Source organism: Hippocampus comes, unplaced genomic scaffold (genome assembly GCF_001891065.2).
Source record: "Hippocampus comes isolate QL1 unplaced genomic scaffold, H_comes_QL1_v1.1 scaffold176, whole genome shotgun sequence".
In the NCBI taxonomy this organism is placed as follows: Eukaryota; Metazoa; Chordata; class Actinopteri; order Syngnathiformes; family Syngnathidae; genus Hippocampus; species Hippocampus comes.
The window spans coordinates 1,302,086-1,326,766 of record NW_017805826.1 but is presented as its reverse complement, the minus strand read 5'-3'; the positions used below and the strand labels follow the sequence as shown (position 1 = coordinate 1,326,766).

Sequence of the window (24,681 nt, the reverse complement as noted above, 5' to 3'; positions counted from 1 at the left end):
TAGGGTTAGGGTTTCAGAGTATAATATTAAACTACCACCCACTGAAAAAAATCAGATACTTGTCACATATGGGCAAAATGATGATAATAATAATAACCGGTGCGAACATCGTCGCAGTAATCTTTCAGCAGACCTCAGAGACCTTGTTGGTGTGGTGTAAAAGCGCCATTCAGTGCTTTAGAAGCAATAGCATTTTCAAACGAATTCTAAAATGTATTAGGAGCTAGAGGAGAGACGGATGTAGGCTACAGGTGTGCTCCCGTTAAAAGTCGAGCAGCAGCGTTCTGGCCCAATTCTACTTCTCAAGTCTCTTGGTGTACCTATTGAAATGGCCAGTGAAACATGTCTTTGTAGGTCGCTGGTCACGTGAGGACTCATGTGATCAGTGCACCTCTCAGCAGCCTGCCAGTAAGTTAACGTACCGTCTCACAACAAGCACACAGACGGCGCGAAGGACACAATGGACACGCCGTAAGTTTCACTTTATTTGGAGTTTATTCAATCCCTTTAGTATGGAAATAGCTGAATTGACGGCTGTGACGTTACTTTAGAGGCACATGTTTTGAAGTCTTTTTGGTTCCGAGACATGACCTACATCCGCGTTCGGTTATTAGCCGCTAGCTAATCCAGCAAGATAACAGCTGTAAAAAATGGATGAAGTGCACATGCTTTGGTTGTGATCCGAGGTAACCCGCAGTATTATTTTTTTATTCTGTTAGATATTCAACATTGCAAGCAGAGTCCTTGGTCCACGGTGAGGTTTCGTTCCGACAACGCAGTCGAACGCAGATATTGTATAAAAAGCACTTGTAGTTAACAAATAAAATAGAATAAAATGAAAAACTGGGAATGCAGTCGTAGGTTTCTCGGTTTACGACGAAAGGCGCATCATTATTACATGTACGTAGGTCGAAACGTGCTGTTTGACGCTACCCGTTTTACGCTAAGAGCTTACATCCAGTATACAATATAAAGTATATTACTATTATATACTTTATATTATTTCCCATATCTCTTTCTCATCAGGTTTGCAGTGGTCATCCCCTTGTTGTTCAGCCCATTGGTGTGGAGTGGATACCTGGAATATGACCAAAATGTCCTGTGAGTACATTTTCCAATCTTAACATCAACTTTTTGTCATCCATTGACCAAAACAACCTATTTTGACACATGAGCTCTCCTAACATTTGTATAGCAAGCATTTGTGAATAATGCCTGCCCAAACGTTGCCTACATTAATTGTTTAAATACTCGGTATAATACATAGTTTGTTTTCTTTTCTTCTTTCTTCTTTCTACCCATTATCTTGCTGCTGTGGACTGTAATTTTGACATTATCCTTAAAATAGTAAAAAATGCACCAGAAGTGCGGTGATGCCAGCATGTATGTCACGGCTTCACAACCTGTAAACATACCAATTCCTACTTTCCTTTTTAGCAAATTCATCTTGGTTTTGATTTGGTCTTAGATAATTATACTTTTAAAAAGATACACAAATCACAAATGACTATCTTTTCTTGACCACTGATACACAAATCACAAATGACTATCTTTTCTTGAACACTTACTATATCTTATATTAAGCAGCTTGCCATTGACACTTGACCACCTCATAATTTCCACCACAGGACTTTTTCCTACATTGTCTTTGAATTGAATTGAATACAACTTTATTGTCATGAGATGTTTACTATGTTTTCATGCCATCCACCCGACAAGGAGCGCAAGTGGAATCTTTCATCACGCCGCTGTCAAGTCAAAGGGGCAGTCAGCACGTAGCCAGTGCTAGCTACTCTTTCCCAAATTGACAGGGGCTGAGGATAATTGTTTTCCATCTTTTGTTCTCTTCAGGGTGCCCAGGGACTGGACTCGTGTTGGTCGGCTCAGGCCAACCGAAGAGCTTGAACTGACCTTTGCACTCAAGCAGCAGAATATTGACGTGCTGGAAGAGACACTCAAAGTGGTGTCTGACCCCGACTCACCTCAGTATGGTAGGACAACCAACCAAGCTCAAATTTTTGGCATACTTGCCGTGATAAAATGGCAACAATATTTGTACAGCATCCAACAGTATTTACTGTGGGAAACACTTCCTCATTGTATGAAGTTTGAAAAGCAGCTTTCGTTTCCCCAGATAAGGAGAGTCTCACTTTGCTCTTTCGATTCCTCTTTCAGTAAGTACCGTTCTAGCATGTGAGCTGTTTTCCATAGGATTTGTCCTCATTAGGATCTCGGGTGAGCTGGGGCCTATCCCAGCTGATTTTGTGTGAAAGACGTGGTACACCCTGGACTAGTTACCATAGAGACAAAAAAACATTCACATTCTTTCACATTGACAGCTACATTGTTTTTGGAAAGTATTCACAGCACTTGACACCCGCCCCCCCTTCCCCCAAATGTTAAATGAAGTACACTTACATAGCGGTTTTATCTATACCATTTGGTGCCCCAAACCCTTTAGAAAGCTTGTGCTGATGCAATTCTCCTGCCTCAGGTAAATACCTCCAACTTGAGGAGGTGGCCTCCCTCGTGCATCCATCTGACCCGTCCCAAAAGGTGGTGCGCAGCTGGCTGCAGAATCATGGCGTCACAAACTGCTTGACGGTTCACACTCAAGACTTCTTACAGTGCACATTGACTGCAGAGTAAGCATATCTTTTTAAAAACGTCTTTCTTATGTCCCTGGAGTGTTCCAATCAGGGTTTGAAGCTACCGAGACCAATTTCATGTATTCGGTGTAAATGTCTTTTTTTTTTCTTCTTGTTTTCTGATTTTTCTTCAATGATCGATTAGTCTGTGTATTTTTTCTTAATTGATTAATCAGATTTAAATTAAAAACATTCCTTTTGTTTATTTTTTGGCGATTAACTTATTTTCACACTTGTGACACTGTAACACTTCAAAATATTGCCGATACAGTTTCAAAAGGTTTTGGATGGTGGCCATCCATTATTGCCGATGGGAAATTGCAGGTTGACCAGCATCATGGGAATAGATCAATTACTTTGTTCCAAATGTCATTCCACATCTTGTCAGCCAAATACCATAATAAGCCATCGCGTCTCTAACCTACTTTCACAATCTCACAAAAAATTACCAATAGGCATGCTAAAAAAAATCTAATTGATATATTTGACTTTCTGTGTCGAGTCTCAGTCATCCGGCTCAAGGTAACGTGCAAAGGATGACCAAAGCAACCGTACTCTTTTTTTTATTTTTATTTTTTAAATTGAAGGAATGATTTTTTTTTTCTTGTTTTCTGAAAATGTTCAAAAATTACACTAGCAGTGATGCATTGAGGCTAATGTACTCGATCATTGGTTGTGTTCTTGGCTTGTGCATCAAGGGTTGCAGAGGTTCTTCTACCTGGCAGCAGGTTCCAGCGTTATGTCAGAGACGGTCGATCCATCGTGAGGTCCTCAGCACCCTACTCCGTTCCCGATGACATCGCACAACACCTTGACTTTGGTGTGGCTCATTTGTTGACATCGGACATGGCCACTGACTTCCACGTGTTGGAAAGTTGGATTTTGATCTACTTTTATGACAGTGGGAGGGCTTCACCGCTTCCCTCCGAGAGGACACAAGCCTGGCTTGGCCTCATCTAAGTCGAAGGGGATCCAGCGGAGCGATGACGCCGTTCACTTCGGAGTGACTCCCGCCGTTTTAAGGACCCGTTATAATCTGACAGCAGCTGATGTGGGATCAGCTCGGAACAACAGCCAGGCTGTAGCTCAGGTGCGACCCTCACTATGAAAATGTTGCAGGACAGACAACATTTTTCCTTTTATGACATTTCCAGGTTCTTTCCTGGAATCATTTCTTTCATGTCCTCCTTCCTTTCTTTCCCTCGGAGTTGCTTTTTATTCTTGCATCTAGGGCCGCTGCTAACAGTTATTTTAATGGCCGATTCATGTGTTGATTATTTTATCAATGAATTGATGATTTAAAAAAATTTTCACGTTCTTCCTTTCTTTGTTGAAAACTACTTTTCTGCCTTTCTTTGATACATCTACAAGATGGCTTTAGAATTCATTTACTTTGTTTTTCTGTCAAATTTGCCATTACTCACAGTAGTTATAAAAGAAGTAACGGTAATTTCAAAAGTGTATACCTAGTTTTGGCCCACCTTGTGTTTTTATAGTACTGAACAATCACACCGTTTTGTACAACTTCACTATGAGTGATGTAATGCAAGAACTGTGTTTAAAAAATATTCCTGAGTACTGCAGAACTCTATTGTATCACAGTGAAAGTGTTTTCCATCATTGTCGCCCTCTAATGTAACAAGTAAGGCAACCAAAATATCAAAAATGGCCGTGATGCAAAAGCAGTTGTACACCTGTTAACAACAGTAATCAAAATTGCCCATGATTAGCAATTTAAGGGAAAAATGTTTGGTCAACCTCTTGTGTTGAATATTCTGAGATTGTTCAGGAGTACCTGCTGACGGACGTGTCCAGTAGTTATATACTGTAATGCATTTTTGGGCATCGGCTATTTGTTTCTGTTGTAGTTCCTGGAGCAGTACTATAGCCCTGCAGATTTGGCGGAATTTATGAGGTTTTATGGTGGCAGCTTCCAGCATCTGTCCAAGGTGGACCGTGTCGTGGGGACCCAGGGCACCGAAAAGCCCGGTGTAGAGGCCAGTCTGGATGTGGAGTACATCATGAGCACTGGGGCCAACATCCCCACGTGGCTCTTCACAAATCCAGGTCTGTAACCAAAGTCACATCTAGTAGTGTATGGTCATTGTAGCACAACATCTGCACTTCATTTCATGTATATTTTTACTAGAGGTGTCAAATTAACGCGTTAATTGCAAATAATTACAAGCATATTCAGTGCATTATGTATTTTAATCGTGTTAATCTACATTTGAATCTATAACTTTGTTGTTTGTGTAGGTGGGTTGCCTTTTTATAATATCCATTTTTATGTGTTGGCTTCCGGTGTTCGAGTTGTTGAGGGTGGGAAAACAATGGTCATTCACAGCCTGAAGCGGTCATTATGTTTGGGCGTGTTAGCAGAAGCTGATAGGCTCCCATTGGAGTTGGGAGGGCCAGCTAAGCAGCGGTGAGGAGTTCTCGGCCTAATGAATGGAAAACTTCTATTCGAAAAACGCCCTGACGGCAGTATAGATAAAGGTAGAGTGTTGTGCCTAATTTGGAAGAAGGAGTTTGCTTACCACCGAAGCAGCTCAACTTTAGCCTACCACATCAATGCAAAGCACCCAGTCGCGAGTGCAGCCACAGTGAACGTTAGCACCGAAAGTGTTAGCGATATAGCGAGCCAGAGCAAAGCTCTTTGCCAAACTACACTCGAGGAGAATTCCCCGCGTATGAGGCATGAAGTCAGCGTAGCTGCTGTGTCCGCAGTAGCCTATTGGAAGTGGTTGATGTTTATTTCAGCACGTTATTTTGTAATTATGAGCAGTTATTTTTGAAGTGCTAACTTACAGCACTGTGATTTAAGGGTCTCTTTTTTTATTTTTTTATTATCTGAAGCAAGTTCAGTGTTCAGTACTTGTATTGCTCAGAAAAGTCTTCTTACTGTTTTTGACATGTTAACCTAAGCACTTTTTATGGACCTGATGTTCTATTTTATTTGTGTTTTGTAATTCTTTGAAGATTTACAAAAACAAACAAAACAGTGATATTCCCCCTCGTGGTCGAAACTAAAGGTTGCAGGTAGGACTTGGGACTAGTCACAAATACAGCAGAAAGTAAATGGCTAGTACTGCATCTGCTCAAGTCTGTTTAAAACCAATGAAAGACTTTATCGTGCCACTTTTTTTTTTGTGATATCCATCTTTTGATCTGCCTCAATAATGTACTGAATTTAAAATGAAAATAAGGTTTTTCTTAGCAAACTTTAGATGAGATTAAAATAGAGATTAATTAGATCAATTAATTACAATCATAATTAATCTCACTATTTTAAAAATCGCTTGACAGCACAAATTTGTACTCTACTTATGTATTCGTGCTGACATAGCTCTTGGATTGTGTGCTCTTCCCTGATTCTCGATTTATTCATCCGTTTTCTATTCTGCTTATCCTCATAAGCATGGTGGGTGATCATCCCGGTTGTGTTCCAGGTCGTCACGAGTCCCAAGAGCCGTTCCTGCAGTGGGCGGTCCTGCTTAGCAACATGTCTGACCTGCCTTGGGTGCACACCATCAGCTACGGGGACGACGAGGACAGTCTGTCCACTGCCTACATGCGGCGCATCAACACCGAGTTCATGAAGGCCGGCGTCAGGGGCCTCTCTTTGCTTTTTGCTTCTGGTCAGTAATAGGAAGCAACACGACTATGAAATTGGATAGCTGATTAAATGACTAAGTCTATGAGGGATACATTTGTTTCTTACTTCTGCCGAGGAAGTTTTGAGAGTTTTGGAACAAAAATTGGTTTTCAACAAACTATAGATTACATGTCATGGTAAAATCCCGTGTTGTGGACTTTTTTGTTTCTGCAATTGTTTTGCTGATACGCCCTCTTGATAATACACCATCGTTTTAGGTTAGTTTTTATTTGTTGTCTTTTACAATGTGAAGCGTTTGCGTGCATGAGGTTAAAAAAAAAAAACAAGATTGCAAGTATTAAGTCAACTGCAATTCTCAAGCAACTGTTTGAGCTTCCTTCCTCTATACGAGCGTACTGCAAGCAATATCAAAATAAATACATTTAAAATAAATCTAGAAAAGCTCATGTATGATTTTAATAGACAAAGACAACAGAAAAGGAGATTTGCACTCTAATTCTATTAGTTTTTGTTCGATTTATAAACGGAAGATGTCATTTGGGTTAGTTTTAGTTTAAGCATTTTTGTTTTATTTTATTGCGTTAACCACAATGGGTTTTTTTTTTTCAATTTTATTTTTAGTTATTGCAATAGTTTTTATTAACTATAATAACCTTGGTGTGCACTTGAGTTATTTTTAAATCAGACTGATCTTGTGTTCAGGTGATAGCGGGGCCGGCTGCTGGCACGTATCTAAAGAACAAAACTCCTTCCGGCCCAGTTTTCCCGCCTCAAGGTAACAACTCTAGACCCTGCAATCAAACTCAGGACAGTCACAAATTGTACCTGTATTTAAAAAAGTTGAATAAAATCTTGCTTGCAGCCCTTATGTGACCACGGTCGGTGGTACCTCGTTCAAGAATCCTTTCACGGTGACTTATGAAGTAACAGATTACATCAGCGGAGGAGGCTTCAGTAACGTCTTCAAGATGCCCGATTACCAGGCAGGAATATGACGTCAACGGTGTTGTTAGGATTGAGTCAAGCGAAACGAGCATTCAAAAAAGTGCAGTGCATTCATTCCCACAGGCCAGTGCTGTCGCCGGATACCTGAATAGCGTAGCGGCGACCCTCCCTCCGAAGTCGTACTTCAATGTCAGCGGGAGAGCCTATCCTGACATAGCGGCGCTGTCGGATAATTACTGGGTGGTTGTCAGCAGAGTACCCGTGCCGTGGGTGTCTGGGACATCGGTAAAATTATTCAGATTGTTGTTGTTGTTTTGTGTATTTATTTATTTTTTTAACTTATGAGTGGTTGTCAAACCTTTTGGGTCCAGGGAGTTTTTTTTCCAAAGACCCCCTCACTCTCCTAAAGTCAATCAAATATGACTACCATGAGAGTGCCCATTTTTAAGAAAAAAGATCAAAGGTTACAAGAATAGTTGTATTTTTGTCAAGAAAATAAAGTTGCAAAGTTATGAAATTCAAAGTTTTAATTGAAAAAAATATTCTTCTAGGTTTGATTACGCTTTTAATTTTGGGGCAAAAAATAGCTTTATTCTCTTAAGAACAGAGTTAAAAAACTTAATGTAGGAATCTCAGATTTATGTGCTGATACATCACAGTCATGTCAAGGCTTTGAATTGGCCCAAAGCAAAGGTCGGCAGGAGTAACTTGTTCATTTTGTTTGTTTTAGTGGCACACAACTTCTAAGTATGCCCCTTTTTAATGAGATGACAATTTCAGTCTGAGAACCACTGATATACAGTCTTGGTTGGGGTAAATCTCAATGACCATTTCCGCAAAATAAGTTCCCATACTTCGCTTTACAATTTGATGATCCTGACCGTCACTCTGTCGAATACAGAAGTTGTGAGGTCATTCCTCTTTCAGGTCCTCGCTCGGGGACATTAATGGATGCTTTTCAAAGTGAATTGAGCAGAAAATGCGAAGCTCCTGTTGCTGCCTGCATTTATGTACAAGTATTGTTTTTGTGTCATTCCAGGCGTCAACCCCGGTGGTTGGTGGGATGTTTTCTCTGATCAATGACAAACGTCTGATGAAGGGCCTTCCCGTTTTGGGCTTCCTCAACCCTCGCCTCTACAAGCTCAAGGGACAGGCTCTGTTTGATGTCAGTGAATTTTCTGCTCCTCCAACCTCTATTCTACCTTCTAAAGCTTGTTCATGCATCAAATTGACATTTTTGTTCACATTTGACGTTGGGAGTTCAGCTCGAGTAAAATAGAGTTGTAATAAGCGAGCGTGAAATGCTTGTCTGAAACATACCAGAGGATTGCGTGGTGTTGTGTCTCCAGGTGACTGAAGGTTGTCACCTGGCATGCCTTGATGAGCTGGTACAAGGGCAAGGATTCTGTGCGGCACCGTCGTGGGACCCGGTGACAGGCTGGGGAACACCTAACTACCCTGCGCTTCTGGCTGCACTAATAGCTTCGTGAAGTCAGTCAGGTGCTACTTACAGGACAGGTACCAAACATCGACACATTGTGTAGTCATTGTGATCGATTGCCAACGCTGTCTGATTCATTGACTCACTCAGGTCTTCAGTGAGATTTTATCGCTCAATATACAATAATTTTTAATTTTTTTTTTTTTTTTTTACCTAGGGTTGTACATTTTTCTGCAAACAATTTTGGAATAAGTTAACGAATGCTCACAGCAATGTGACATAGGGCTGCACAATTATGGCCAAATTGATGTTGATCAGTATTGTACTGGTAATTATGATTATTAGGCACAATAATTAATTTGGGAAAACGTATTTTTACCGCACTACTTTTCAACCAGCGTGTTAAGAGTTTTCGAGGCTAAATGAAACTTTAAAATAGAACGCATTAAAATTTAACCCTTTCATGCACCCTTGTGACCTGATAAGCTGTCCACTATAGTAACCGCTGTCCCTGAAAGGTTTAATAATAATAATAGAAAAAAAAAGAAAAATGTGCCAAGGGGCTAACTGAATAAATGCGCCGTCTTCTTTAACATAATTTGCCTTGTATCCGAAACAAGTGCAGGCAAACGAAGTTGATCCCTTTCAAACTCGCCATGATTTATCAGAATGCACTCTCTTGTTATTCAGGAAGCCAAATGAAGCCTGAATCATGCATTCACTCACTTGGTGGTTGGCCGACTGCTGGTAGATGACAAAGTGCTTGATTATATATGCAGCAGAGCCCCCAAATATCACCTAGGATGAGATTAATTTAGTCATCGCAGCCAAAATCATTTTCCCAATTAAAATTTGAATTATTGTGCAACCCTAATTTGCTATGCATACACAATTATACACGGATACATAAGTGGTAGGCGGTAGTGTTTTACAGCCATAAAGCAAGCAAATCACTGGAATAATAGTAATTCAAAATGTGCTTTTTTTTTTTTTAATATAAAGTGCCACTCCCAAAGCTGAAAATCAAGTGCTGCTGTTTTGTGGTGTGATGTCAAAAGATTAGTTGGTTTGTGCCAAATGGTTGCAGTACTGCAAATAAAACAGCTGCTGTGCAGTCGTTTTTGTTCATTACTGTGACTAATAAACAGTATTTGTTGTGGATTGGATTCGTTTTCCAAAGACATGCAATTGTGGAAGTCAGTGACATACTAAGAAAGACAATGTTAAGGAGAAAAACATTTTAATCAGCGATCTCTATGGATAATCACATGGTTATTATCTACATGACTGATATTACATCGTACAAAATGAAAATAATTAAATTCCTCTTTTTCAAACACGCTCGCATAGGGGGAAAAAGTAAAACTGAACAAGAGCAACAGCGCTTCTGTCAATCAGTGTACAATATGCACACTTGGGAGGAATAGAAAATTGAAAAAAGGGTCACTGCTTGCTGAGGAGCGTTGCAAATGTTTGACTTTCACTGTAAAACATTTCACCTGACTGCGTTCAGGTATAAATAAGAGAATCAAGTAGAAAGAGTTCAATTCGAGTAGCGCCAGAGTCGGCTCGAGTTGGACAGCCTCGAGCGTCAGTGTTCCCATCTCCACGCATAAGGACAAAGTCTTTGTCGAAGAATGATACAAAGGGCAATCTGTTTGATATCTCACAAGCAAGCAGGCTGCACGGGACATCAATTGTCCGTCATGGAGACGCCGTGTGGGTCCTCCAGTGTATGCTCGTGTCACCGTGGGATCCGTTTACTGATTGTTCTTTGCTTTGGCATGTGTGAGGATGTGAGACTTGAGGTTGGTGGACTGGGCAAATTTCTTGTTGCAGCCGTCAAAGGGGCACACGTACGGGCGGTCGCCCGTGTGGATGCGCACATGTGTGCGCAAGTTAAAGTCCAGGGAGAATCTCTTGCCACAGCCCTCAAATGTGCACTAGAAATGAGAAAAAAAGTTAACGTGGTTAAACGTCATAGTGTTTCCCTAGAAGTTCCAAAGCCCTGTCTAATATAAAACTAATGCTTTGGCTAAGTCAGTGCCAACGAACTACAGTATGTTCACATGAGGAAAGGGGCTTTTACTAGACAGGCCAAAGTCTTAATACAAAAATGGTGATTTACCACCATCTTATGGCAGCTATCAAGCTTTTTAAGGGGGGCGTCAATTCCAGGACCCTTTAATAGCAGAGGATTACGGTCATATTTTGAGGGAATTATGCAGCATTTTATAATAAAGCGCTGTCTTTTAAGCCACACTATGCAGCCACAGTTTGGTCAGAAACTAGTGAGGCTAGTGCTAAAATCAGTTCAAAGCCTTTTACGACTGAGCTCTGATCGGTTTTAATTGTGAAGTCTGTGTCCTGTGTGAAAGGAGCCAATGTATACAACTTGCTCACCCCATAACTAAAATCGTTCACAAGATTAGGCTTGTTTAAAAAACCCCGCACACAATCAGGGATGTTCTCATGTTTAAGGCTGCATGTGTCTCTTTGCTTTGTTTTTCTTTTTTTTCCTGCAAAGTGTAAATGTCACAGCACTGTGTAAGTGTGACTGGCTTTTCAAACCTCCTGTTTTTCCTCCATTTACCAAAGCCGATCCAAGGACAGGCACTAGGAATTTGCTTTTGCTCTCAGAACTACGATCCCCCAGTTTGAGAAGCATCGCTGTAGAGAACGCTACAAATGAAGAGACCCACCTGGAAAGGTTTCTCTCCCGTGTGTACAAGTTGGTGTCTTTTCAGTTTGGAGCTCTCCACAAAGGCTTTGCCGCACTCGGCGCAGACGTGCACACGAGGCCCGTGGGTGTGCAAGTGCTTCCTCATTGCAGAATTATCTCTGAACATCTTGGTGCAGCCCTGAGGACAACACACATTGGATACCCGTGCAAGTTTATAACCTACCATATTCCATAATTTATATCATACTATACTTGTATCGGTACTTTTTTGTTAGGATAGAAATAAAAGAAAGCAGTAACAAGTTAAACAACAGTGAAAGTGAGTATTGCCAATTAAATATTCTCTAAATATGCTACATTCGTGTAGGTGTGCCCATCACTAAAAAAGCTACAGAATTGCAGACGGCGGCCTATGGGGCGATGTGAAGGCTACTCTCAAAAGGAGTTATGCATTATTGTTAACTTCCCAGTTGACAATTGTGGAGTTAATGACGTGCAATTTGGGTGTGTGCACGTGTTTCTGTATTCAAAGTAAAGAGCATTATCCAAGATGGCACCGTAGTTGTCAGCTGTCGACAAGAGCTCATCAAGAGCTTTTGTTTTGTGCTTTTGCTGTTTTTGTCTTTTGTTTTGTCATATGCTGTTTGTTGTCCTTTGTGTGGACTGTTTTCAGTGTTCTGCCCACGACATTTGTCGAAGGAGAAGATTCTGTGCTTGATGGGTGCGCCCTCTAGGCAGCACGCGTGTACCAGTACTGATTTTGAATTCGCTTGCATGACCCAGTGAGGTACGCACCGCTCATGTGCACAATTACAACAGCGCACAAAGTCTACACATGACTGACATCGATTTAATTTTCAATATTAAAATCTTGAATGTCATAATCTAGATATAATAATGAAATACCACCCAGCCAGAGTAGCTACACAACAGATGAATTACTTTAGATTGGGTGAATTATCAATTTTACCTATTAATTTGAATTTGCGTGTGTTAATGTTTTTGAAGAAAAATGACATGACAGATGAAGAGCAGGCCACCCACTTTGTGTGGACAGGCTATCGTCCGGGGCGCGTCATCCTCTTTCACTTTCTTTGGCTTCATCCTGGAAGTTTAACACAAAATATGATCATGATCATGATTTGACTGTGGATAACGCTTCCAGGGTATTTCGAATGAGCGCATACGTACCTCGCGAACTCAGCCAGCTGTTTGGGGTCAGAGAGGTCGATGCCCGGGATGCCACCTGGAGGCAGCTTCTTCCCCGTCATGTACTCTGAATAGTCAGGAGGAGAGTTTTCACCCGTGATTTGCTCTTCATGGTCAATGTCCTTCTTGTCATCTAAATCACATAGTTGTAATTCAATAAATGCAGATAAAGACAAATGGACCCCATCACAAAGTAAAACACTTGTATACTATCAGGTGTGTGTGTGTGTGTGTGTGTGTGTGTGTGTGTGTGTGTGTGTGTGTGTGTGTGTGTGTGTGGTGGTGAATATCAGAGTTGAGCTCCGGTGCATTTAGAAGGAATTTAGAAAAAGTAATCCACACCTTTGTTACAATCTCGCCTGGATTATTGTCGTGCACTTTATTTTGGCCCAAAATATTGCTGCTCACCTCCTGCCTGATGCTCGTAGGAGGGAGCACAAAACTCCAATGATGGACTCCCTTCGCTGGCTCCCTGGACATTTCAGAGTTAACTTTTAGATTCTTTCATTTGTTTTCAAACCTTTAATGGTTTGGACACACCTAACCTCTCTGAGCTCCTCCAATACTACATACCTGGCTGTTGCCACGGGTCTATGGACCAGAAGGTACTGAAGGTACCGAGAACTAAGTGGAGGCACAGAGGTAATTGAGCCTTTTCCAAAGCCGGTCCCTACCTTTGGAATGACCTTCTATTCAACATTAGGCAATTCCTCCTCTCTTGTCAATTTTTGAAACTCAAATTACAACACACTTTGATTCTATGGCTTTTGACTCAACACGAGGCTCGGTGTTGCTGTAGTGTGTTATGGTTTTTGGTGTAATAGTGTTATTGGTTTGATGTTTTTCACCGTCTTTGCTCTTGCTTGACTGATTTTCACTCCATGTACATACTTTGTATGCAGCGATGGTTGTTTGACATTGCTCTCTAAATAAAGTTGAGTTAGAGAACAAACTGTGCACAAAGTTTTGATAAATAACATTCACCTTTAAAAGTACTAGTGTATTTTAAGGTCATCTTGAAATGAAAAACCCCAACTCCGAATATTCCTAACTTTTTGTGGGCAGTCGATGTTCCTTGCCTTCAAAACAGTTGGCAAACGCTACTTTGTATCGTATGCAAGATGCATGACTGCCGAACGTTAACCACGAGAAGACTACTCTTTGGAAAACAATCCAGAGGGCTAGTTTGATATAATTAATACCTGAATCTACTGCATCATAATCAATCATTATAAAATATTTGTTTCTGCGTTTCCATTCATATTCTAAAAAGGTAGTCTCTATAATCTGCCGGCGTTTGACGTGATAAACAGTGAAGGTTGAAAAAGGATAAAAACCGAGGGTCATTGAAGGCACCGCTTCCACCAGAATGAAGTGCGCCATAAAAGCCTAGCTACAAGCTAGCGGATCCGGGAGTGGGGCTGCACTCGCCGCCATCTTCGTGGGTCAAATAAACGCCATTTTTTCGGGCCGCCATACTTTCTCGACCGGGGAAATATGGCGGCGCCCATCGGTACAGAAAACATGGCTTCCCATAAAAACAAAAACACTCCAATTGAAGTCCAAGCGGTGTTTTCGAATCGTAAAATGCGAGTTAACTTTTGACGGAGGACAAGGCCTCGGTGGAGGCCTCGTAACGACGACACACACACATCGAGAACAAAGCCATTACAGGAATTCACTCCAAACTTACCCGAAGCCCACATAGTAACAGAGAACTCTCCTTCCAACGTCTTTATCTGCACTTGCTTCTGTTCCCATTTCCTACCCATGTCCGCGCTGCTTAGATAGCTCTTTTTGCCCGATTTCTTTCCACTTCCAGCCCTCTTGATTCGGCCGGCTGTTGAGCTTCTCCCCGCGACTGTGACGAGAGTCTGTTCGATGTAGTCCTCTTCCACGGCGGGCACCGGGATGAGGATTTGGTCCTGGTAGCCGTCATCCGTGTGCAGCTCCGAGTCGTCCTCCCCCACGACCTCCTCCCGGGTCTGCACCAGAATCACCTCTTGGTGCGGGAGGATCGAGTGCGGGTCGTCCGTGTCAAGCGTTTGTAAAGCGATCATGGGCTGGTGCTCGTCGTCATCCCCGACAACAGTTGTTTCGATGGTCTCCACTTCGATCTCGTGCAACTCCACGATTTCGGCGGGCATTTCCGAGCCGTCCGCCTCAATGTACAAAGTGTCCCCCGAAGCCATGACTTGTTATTCCGTTCTCGTACTCCCCTCCACCTTCGAACGCTTTATTTAGTCCAACTGCGACTTCTCCTCTGTGTACTCTGCAGCCTCCTCCCTCTCCGACAACTCACAACGTGTACTCTCGTCGCCACTCTGCTCCACTTAGGAACTCTCGCGTGATTTTGGTCATACGTAGATAGGTAGGTCGGTAGTTAGAGAGATTGATGGATGTTTGAAGAAAAAAAATACAGTACTACCATTCGTGAAAAGGTTGTCTGTCATACACTTACAACAAAGGTTGTAAGACAATTATCTTGTCAAATGTTATATTCTCATTTGAGAAGTAATTCTTAATTGTATAGTTTGATCACTTATGATGTATTGTTCGATGTCAAATTAAAACGTTTTTCACAAGTTATTCTTTTTTTCCAGATTTGCACAATGGAGGCTTCAATAAAGTGTAAATAACCCCACAAAATGAAAAAAAAAACGTTGTCATCTAGTTTACACACTATTACACTCACCTCAATTTAATAAAGTGGAAATATCGCCCTCAAAAAGGTGTGGTGGTTTAATATTTAGTGGTGTTTTTTTCTTCACCAATTAAAGATTTTTTTTTTAAATGTAAAAGTGAACTTTGCACTGGAAGAATAAAATCCAGTGTGTGGTTATGATGTAGTTTGTTTCAAATCCTCTGTTTTGGGGTTAGGTTTGTCGATCTTTTTTATACATGCGTTGAGAAATGTACCACGAAAAATATTAAGAGCAGGCATTTTACACTTGTGCACATATTATGTCCACACCAAATACTGTGTTATTTGGCATCTCATTAGGAAATACGTGGTCCTCTGTGGCTCTCAAGTAGCACTGCTGAAAAATTGTGGCAACAATTATTTTTATTTTTTTGTTTGGAGGCACTTGTTTTCGCCCTCAAACAAGCGTAATGTTACAGGCACGTTGGAGCAGGTGCAGCGCCAAATGGAGCAACGAGGGGAGGAGACGAGAGTAAGGTGGAGGTGAGCTGAATTGACACACCTGCTGAATTACGGCGTCCTACCTGTTCGAGTGGGCGTGGTCAGTGTTCGCCTGTGTGTGTGTGTGTGTGTGTGTGTGTGTGTGCGTGTGTGTGTGTTGTACTACAAGTTGGAACGGTGCGGGCTCGGCCAGCTACACCGCACTTCCTCGCCCCACTACTTGCCTCCACTCCGTTCCATTCACTTGGCCGGGGAGGACGACATGGACAAGACAGGTGGAAGAGGCGACTTCGAATGGGTCTATAACGACCAGCCACACACGGCCAGGAGGAAAGAGATACTGGGTGAGTGAGACATAACGCGGTCAAGGACACGCGAGCATTTTTTTTTGGTTAATCAAAAAAAAAAAAGTAACAAGTGCTCTGATCCGGTTAAACCAGTTTACTAGCTCTTACTCAACCAGTCATCACTGCTCACTAGATGCAAAGAAAGTGAACGCCACCGGGGATACCTGCATGAAGTCACTCTTTACCTAACCTTTATTGAGCACATATTTGACATTAGAAAAAGCTCGCGACCAGCGACGTTTGCAGACCCTCTTGGGGCCCGAGGACAGAAGGAATCCCCAGGCCCCCCACCCTGAAAAAAGGACATTGGATGGGCAAAAAGTCGAGATAATAGTTGAGTTTGGACAAATCAAATTACTTTGCAAAAAAAAAAGAAAAATGACATAAGTAATGATATCATCTTGTTCTGTATAAACAAATTCAAACAGGCTTATCTGTAGTCTAATATTATAATTGTCAGTCGTGTTTGTTTCTTTTAGGAAAACAAGACAAAACGCTATAAATTCAATGAACAAAGTAGAGTCGAGTTGCCTCAATTCAATCTTATCTATCATGGAGTGCATAGATCTCCACAGGCAGACATACACATTTTTTAGCGTATTACACATTTTAAGTGTATTATCATTTTTATTGATACTATATTGTGATTGTAAGTTAAAACAATACTTGTCAGGTAGCCATTTACATTTTATTTTTGCTTTGTCAAAAAACTCCCACAGGAGTTTGACCCGTCTTTTCACCCAAGTTGCACAATGGCAGCATATTGCAGCCTGAGCCAAGATAATGCTTCTGAGCTGGCTTGGTAACAAGGCACATACTCTCTATTCTTTACCCCTTGGTCTGCTCTTGACAAACACACACACACACACACACACACACACACACACACACACACACACACACACACACACACACACACACAATTTTATGCATGAGAAGATGGCGTATTGGCAATCAAATGACCACAGGTCACAAGAATGTCCACGATGTCAAATGTGCTGACTCTATGTGTAAACCACAGCTGTTATCATGAGTTTATTAACGCAACCGGCTATTAACACGCCACTTTTCACAAATGATGTCATCATTCAAATTTTAGCTCAAGACTGAATTTGATTTTTCTTTGCTTCCCTTTTCTAAAATGTATCTTGTTTCGCAATAGTCCACTAATCCAGTGATTCTGAAACACAGTGCTGTGTGAGTCCAATTTGACTTAATTTGCTATATATAATTCATATTCAACAATACAAATACTTTCTTTCATCACCTGGCAGAGAGTACAATAAACCACCTGCCATTCATAAAACAAAATAAGTCATAAAGTATGGACATTTTGTTCCATTAAAAAGGCCCAGATTTTACACTGAGTAAGTCAATTAGCGAGTAAATGATTCTTTGCCATTTTTGTGACTTTTTTTTTTTGTTTGGGGGGTGGAGGGGGGTTATACTGTGAGCTTTTTGTAATGGGTGCCTTGAATTAATACATTTTGGAAACACAACTGACGGTGGTGCAGTAAGATCTAAATTTTTATTTTTGCCATTACTTGTGTGGTAGCATTATTAAAAAAAAAACAATTAAAAGACGGGGAGCAAAACTGCTGAGTGGGCTTCATTCTTTTTATGCTCACTGAGTTTAATTCTTAGGATTTGAGTGTTTGACTTTTTCCCAAATTGCCTATTTTTCCAAATTGGCGCCAGAAAAACACCAACAGTATCCTTTTTTTGTTGTTGTTGTTATATTTGCAGGTGTGAAAGAACACAATAGGTTGCTTGACACCTCGAAACCATTAAATATTCAAGGGCTGTATTTTGAATCCCCCTCAACCCTGCGGAGTGGAAAATCCAGAAGGTTATTTTCGAAGTTATCTCACATTATCATGTGGCTATTGTGATGAGCGCTGACTGTTCTCTGACGGCAACATTTGTTGTTTTCCAGTTCAACAATGCTTGGGTGCCGTGAATCATCCACTGTTAACGATCGGATGAAACCAGAGGATGACTTCCACATCCTACACGCTAGATGAGCTAAAATCATAGAAGTCAAATCCGTGCTTTTATGACATCTGGTTATTCATTTAACTTCACGCCCTACGTGGATGGCATAGCGCACACGAAGCAAATACAAAATGAAACATTTAGCAGCATGCCTGTGTGACAGAACAAACAAACAAGGCCATTAGTGGTGATAGTGCGTCATGGCCTTTCAAAATGAATACATTCTTTGGTTGGGGTTATGTGTATACACTCCGAGTTTTATTCATCATTCCTGTGAAAAAAGGAATAGTTGCAAGGAGGGCAATTGAGTTAAATATTAACACTGTTAAGAAGGATCGGTCAAATGAAAGGCAGATCGTATCTTGGGACAGAAATGCCATTCAATCATACTACAAGTCTTGGTACTTTTCACTTTAGTTTATTGGGTTGCCATTCAGGTTTTTGGTTCATGTTGGAGCCATTTAATCTGTCTTTGAAGGACTTTCGATCAATGGGCCAACGGATGTTCATTATTTTTAAAACCACACCTATGTTGTCATGCAGGTGCATCTCCCAAAAAAAAAAAAAAAAACGCACATCCCCAAAAATTACATTGATACTTAAGCGCAATCCTAAAACAATATTTTTAACAGAAATGTCAGACTTGTGGTATGTGCGTTCATTTCCAGGCAGTCGATACTTGGTTGGGCCTCCTTTTGCTTGAATGACATCATCCGTTGGGCGTGGCATAAAAGCAAAAAGCTCGTGGCACTGCTCAGGTGTTGCAGAAGCTCAGGTTGCTTTGGTAACGGCTTGCGAGTCATCCGCTTTGTTGGGTCTGGTGTCGCTTATCTTCCCCATGACCATGCGAAATGAATTGATCCTCTATGGGGTTTAGGTCAGGGGAGTTTACTGGGAAGTCAGTAACACACACCAACAGTAACCAATGAAGATTTCTACAATAAGATTTAAGATTTCTCTTTTTATATATGGTGTTAAATTTCCCCCATTCGAAGCGTGCATCAAAATGTCAAAACCTGTTTTCTGAAAGGGTCCCTTGCTACTTACTGAAATGGGAAGTGTGTGTGCGTGTTCCTCAAAATCTCCAAACAAAATACACGAACCGTTCAAATATTGACTTTCCAATCAAGGTTGCCTCTCTAATGTTTTTCGTCACAGTTCGTCAGCAAAGGAACAACTTTGCCAATTAAAATAAAAAAAAGAAGAGTGGGCAGCTTCCTTCAACTCTTTTTGGACATGTCAGTCCATTGAAGAGTAAACCAAAGTAAATTGTCAGTATTGGGTTGCAGATCCCTCGGAAAAAAATAAAAAAATTGCATTTCATTCGATGTCAGACTTTTTTTTTTCAAAGTAGAAAACAAATTGACAGGTAGAGGAATAAGTTGTATTTCAGTGATAATATTCATCTTTCTATGAGTCTGTTGTTGTTGTGCAGTCACCTTGAAAGCCTCACAAGTCGCTCATAAATAAATGATTTTATTATTATTATTAGTTTGTATTATGGGTGGTCTGACCAAGGTTTTCGTCCCTTGATTCTGATACAGATCACATGGATTAGCTGCACATTTATCAGTTTTGGAGCGGCATGCTAACGATTATTTTAAAAATCAATTGATGTCAGTAATTTTCACGATTCATTGATGAATCAGATTTAAAAAAAAAAATCCAGCATAAATGTCACCCTTTTATGATACAAAAACAATACATTGTACTTGGGCTGGTCTCTAGTTCGCTGCAGGCAGCCAAGTAGGAGCTGCGGGAGATCGTTTTTTTGTGTTCGACAATGAAAGGCATTGATATACATAAACAAATCACGTACTTTTCTACGGAAATTGGGCAAGCACGATTCGTGGCCGACAAATCAGAGCACTACTAGTTTGTCTACATGGAATGATTACTGTCATATTTAGTCCCCTAATGAGCCATGCAACCAGTTCGGGGTCCGTCGTCAGTCGCGGGGCACATGTGGAGACGGACAGCCATGCATACTGGCATTCCCTTAGTCAACAATTGGGAAGTGAATCCGCAATCAGATCAAGGCACCACGAAACCATCAGAGACCCACTTTCCAATCATGTACTGTAATCTGAACTGAATGGTAGAATAGTCTCGTATTTCAAAAAGTTGTGTTTCTGAAAGCTATGGTTGAAATATATTTACATTTGCACGTTACGACTTTTTAGCTACCAATGACCATGAGAGCTTTAGTTTGCCTAAGCAATGACTTCTCAAATGGAATGATTTCTTCGGTGTTCCCCACAGCCAAGTACCCAGAGATCAAGTCCCTGATGGGTCCGGACCCCCACCTGAAGTGGGTGGTGTCGGGCATGGTGCTGTCCCAGCTCCTGGCCTGCTACATGGTGCGCGATCTCCCCTGGAAGTGGATCTTGTTCTGGGCCTACGCCTTCGGCGGCTGCATCAACCACTCGTTGACGCTGGCCATCCACGACATTTCGCACAACGTGGCGTTTGGCAACAAGCTGGCCAAGTGGAACCGCTGGTTCGCCATGTGGGCCAACCTGCCCATCGGCGTGCCCTACTCGGCCTCCTTTAAGAAGTACCACATCGACCACCACCGCTACCTGGGCGGGGACAAGCTGGACGTGGACATTCCCACGGACTTTGAGGGCTGGTTCTTCTGCACCCCGACCAGGAAGCTGGTGTGGCTCTTCCTGCAGCCGTTCTTCTATACCCTGCGCCCGCTGCTGGTCAACCCCAAACCCGTTTGTAAACTGGAGGTCCAGAACTTTGCAGTCCAGCTGGCGGCCGACGCCGTCATCTACTATCTGTGGGGACTCAAGCCGGTGGTTTACCTCATCGCCGGATCTATCTTGTGCATGGGACTGCACCCCATCTCTGGACATTTCATCGCCGAGCACTACATGTTCATGAAGGGGCACGAGACGTACTCCTACTACGGAGCGCTCAACTTGATCACCTTCAATGTTGGCTATCACATGGAGCACCACGACTTCCCAAGCATACCTGGCAGTAAGCTACCTCAGGTGAGTCCTCATATTGGCGATATGACACGTGGCTGCCATCGTTTTGGAATTTTCACTTCCCCACTTTAATGCCTCTAAAATCTTGCACAACAAACGCATTCACGAAAAACAATTTTGACTGCTGAAGTGCTTGAAGCCACACTGCTTTTGTCACCAGCTATCTTCCATTCGCACTAGTTAATGCTGGGCTTACATCCAACGATTTCCACAGTCTCAGACTAAAAACTGAAAATCAGAAGGAAGTTTAAGAGTTTCACTGGCGTCACGGCCAGCTCCTGTTATCGTGATCATTTAGTGTGAGATGATCATCTCAACTTGTCTTTTCTTTGTCCGGGCCTTTTGATAAAATCAGACGTGTTGGATATTATCACAAGTCATAAGATCCTTGCGTGACGTGACGCAAGCAACAACCAATAGTTGAGCGCTCACAAATCCGGAAGCGGGGAACTTTGCAAAGAATCGTGAGAGTGGCACGGACAATGGGGAAACACCGGCAAAAAAATAATGGGAAAAGTTTACATTGTCGGGAAAATAATGCTTGAAGAATCGAGTTGTCGTATTGTAAATAATCCTTTTGCAAAATCTCAGTCTGAGACGAGGTTGTGAAGAAAAACTCTCTGACTTGACTTTACGCAAGAGCAAGTGTGAGATGATCGTTTTCCAAGGGTCTTTTCCACAAGTTTGTCCTCTCGATGCAGACTTTGATGAAGTCTGTGCGTGTCAGCAAAACCATACAAGCATGCTGTTGGGCTTCATGGGTTCGCCTGCGTGACTGGGATTTAGGCGCGGCCCGTCGTGGACTAAACTAAACAAAAAGGTGTTCATCAGATGAAACGTCACACCGGGTAACTGATTAACCAATACCGCTTGCGCGCCTTTGTAGCACAAAAAAACGGCTGTGGGCTGCATGTCAAGAGATCACATCCACAATGAAACTAATTGTCTGTCACGAAACCTGTTGGACCACAGCCTTTTTTTTTTTTTTTTTAAAATAAAGAAACCGCCAAAGTCATCCATGGAACAATGTATGAGGAAGTGAACGCAACCATGCACTGACTACCTCAGTTCAATGTATTCAAAGTGCACACGCCTCATCCGCCTCTCCAACAAAGAACTCCCATTCTCTTTCCATGTGCATTTGCATGTCAACAGAGTCACTGGAAAATAAGATGCCTGCAGTGCTTTGTGAATCGCCCAGTCGGTCATTTTCTGTGCATTTGCATGTCAACAGAGTCACTGGAAAATATGCCTGCAGTGCTTTGTGAATCTCCCAGTCGGTCATTTTTGATGGCGCTTGTCCTCATTAGGCTCACGGGTGAGCTGGAGGCTATCCCAGCTGACTTTGGGCGAAAATTGAGGTACACCCTGGACCGGACGGGCAATAGTAAAACACATTTCGACAAACAACCACTCACACTCACAACCACACTTCAGGAGAATCAAGAACAAGTGGTCATTGAAGGTGAGATTAACTTCTTGGGAACTAATTTATATGAAGGGATATCAGTTTGACACGCACCTCTGAAATAACAAATTTGCTCCAATGTATTGGGTGTCAGTCATCTGAACGGAGCCAAGGTTCAAACCCAGAATGTCTTGACTATGAGGCAGGCGTGCTAAACACTAAGATACTGCGTGCTGCTTGTTTAGTGAAATCGTGCACCACCATTTATTTGTTTTTGTTTTTCTTTTTTATTTCCTCAGCCACCCCTTCCAATGAGATCAGGAATATTTAATACCTTTGAATGCATTATGGAATAAATAATAATTGAGTAAAACATTGGCTTGTCCTGACAATGATTCAATTTAACATGAACAGTCAAGCAAGTACAAGTTAGGGATGGCCCAATTAGGCTTCGGCCAAGATAGATTCTGATTTTGGCTGAGTAAACGAATTAACGAATGAAACTCGTATCTCAAGGCATCACTGTATGCTCAAATGAAGTTACTAGCTTGTTTATGGAATGAATTAAACCTGCAAGGCAACGTATCAGTCAGAATTAGAAGCTATCTAACCATCGATGGCCTGCCCCATCTGGCCGTTTAACAATAAGTCAATAAATAAATGTGGCTCTTGAGCACAAATGTTTTCCCACCCCTGAGTTGGTGCGACAAGCTCACACAGCTTTAAGTCTACATCTTCACTCTTTACTGAACCCTGTCGTTTGCGCCTCCAGGTGAAGCAGATTGCGGCCGAGTATTATGATTCCCTGCCTCAGCACACGTCATGGATGCGCGTGCTGTGGGACTTCGTTTTCGACGACACCATCGGCCCGTACGCCCGAATCAAGCGTGAATACAAGCCAAGCAAGCTGGAGTAGAGCAGACGCGTCACTCGTCCCAGGAAGGGCCACCGCCACGACGCCACAACGTGGCGCACCGCAGTCCGCGTGATGTTCACCTTCAATTGTCATTTCCTTCTTTCACTGTGCACCAAGTTCCACTTGTTCCTGTCATGCAATAGAGTTGACCTGTCATGCCATTCGAGACTACAATTAATAGCATTCAACAGTGAACATTATTTTTTTTGTAAGGTCTACATTTTCATCTTTTTTTTTTTGCATGAGTACTGTTGTGTGGTTCCTTGTGCTGCCTCTCAGTGTGATGTCAGATCTTACACCTTCGTAGACCTTTTCAGAATGTTTGGAAACATTGGGTGGCAAGGTACTTTCGGGGAGAAGAAGGGCTATCGCTGTCTTGAACTGAAAACGACGACAAAAAACTTGTTTGGGATTGCGCTGCAATTTGTTGAAAAAAAAAATGACAACCCTAAAACCGAACCGAAATGAATCCAGCAGAACCTAAATGGAGTGGATGATTGCAAATGTAAATGTAGTTGCCAGGACATTCTTTGAAATGTAATAAAATGGTTCCTTGGGTTGTCGTGACTTGATTTATCAAAACAATGGCTGGCCTAGTAGTTATCAGCTCTCCAGCGTGCTTTCCATTTCAGCGTTAAAAAACAAACAAACAAACAAAAAACACGTCAGCGCCATTAATCGAAGCAAAACCAAACAATTAGCCAGTCCTGGAAAAGTGACATTAAGTTTCACCACGTTTAGTTTGGAATCAGTTCAATTAAAATGTATATTACAGCCAGCGTTCTGTCTCCCTTTCCTCACATAACATATTTTCCCACTGACACTTAACACAATAAAAGTGTGAGGGAAGAGGATAAAATCAACGTTCAAGACATTTACACTGTTTCTCAATAGCTGCGCCTTGGTCAATAGAAATGTTTATTTACTAACTGCTGACATCTGAGCTTTTGCTGCCCGGACGTACGTGTAACGTCATGCTGAAGGGTCTTAAATGATGCGTTCAGGAGTACAGTAGTAAAACGAGCACTGAAATGCAAGCGCTTGGTCCCACTGGTGTCATTTCGGCTTTTTTTTTTTTTAAAGGCTCACCATGATTACTCTGTTTCAATGACGATGCTGAACTTTACTTACCTCAACTAGAAGTTCAGAGACTGGAGTCGCCAGTGATTGCATGATAAGAGTGAGAAGCCGAGTCAGAGTCCCGAAACGTTTCATGATGACTTAATGCGTTAGCGCGAAAGGATTGTGCTCGCGATCAAAACACTTGGGCTGGATCAGACCTGCTGCGGGCCTACGTGTACTGTACTATACTATACTATATTA

At 41.9% G+C, this 24,681-nt stretch overlaps 3 protein-coding genes across 5 annotated transcripts; 2 read left to right on the top strand and 1 right to left on the bottom strand.

Moving 5' to 3' along the window:
• Positions 1–345: 345 nt before the first annotated feature.
• On the top strand, positions 346–9,631 carry tpp1 (tripeptidyl peptidase I). The gene is made up of 13 exons (XM_019887166.1): positions 346–471; positions 1,027–1,101; positions 1,852–1,991; positions 2,495–2,645; positions 3,347–3,468; positions 3,551–3,738; positions 4,517–4,715; positions 6,101–6,289; positions 6,970–7,042; positions 7,130–7,250; positions 7,336–7,497; positions 8,252–8,377; positions 8,562–9,631. The coding sequence occupies exons 1-13, from the start codon at positions 461–463 to the stop codon at positions 8,700–8,702; spliced, it is 1,698 nt and encodes a 565-aa protein (XP_019742725.1). The 5' UTR covers positions 346–460; the 3' UTR covers positions 8,703–9,631.
• A 245-nt stretch (positions 9,632–9,876) lies between these two features.
• On the bottom strand, positions 9,877–14,943 carry yy1a (YY1 transcription factor a). 2 transcript variants are annotated; one of them, XM_019887168.1, is made up of 5 exons: positions 14,239–14,943; positions 12,528–12,612; positions 12,381–12,441; positions 11,356–11,514; positions 9,877–10,596 (listed from the first exon to the last, which is right to left on the bottom strand). In XM_019887168.1, exons 1-5 carry the CDS (start codon positions 14,735–14,737, stop codon positions 10,414–10,416), a joined length of 987 nt encoding a protein of 328 aa, XP_019742727.1. In that variant the 5' UTR covers positions 14,738–14,943; the 3' UTR covers positions 9,877–10,413. The 2 variants fall into 2 exon arrangements, with proteins under 2 accessions (XP_019742727.1, XP_019742726.1); XM_019887167.1 differs by having other exon boundaries at positions 12,528–12,678; positions 14,239–14,938.
• A 909-nt stretch (positions 14,944–15,852) lies between these two features.
• Positions 15,853–24,132, top strand: degs2 (delta(4)-desaturase, sphingolipid 2). Of its 2 annotated transcripts, none has more exons than XM_019887169.1 (3): positions 15,853–16,034; positions 20,295–21,037; positions 23,215–24,132. In XM_019887169.1, exons 1-3 carry the CDS (start codon positions 15,953–15,955, stop codon positions 23,356–23,358), a joined length of 969 nt encoding a protein of 322 aa, XP_019742728.1. In that variant the 5' UTR covers positions 15,853–15,952; the 3' UTR covers positions 23,359–24,132. The 2 variants fall into 2 exon arrangements, with proteins under 2 accessions (XP_019742728.1, XP_019742729.1); XM_019887170.1 differs by lacking the exon at positions 23,215–24,132 and adding an exon at positions 22,742–23,208.
• The last annotated feature ends 549 nt before the right edge of the window (positions 24,133–24,681 follow it).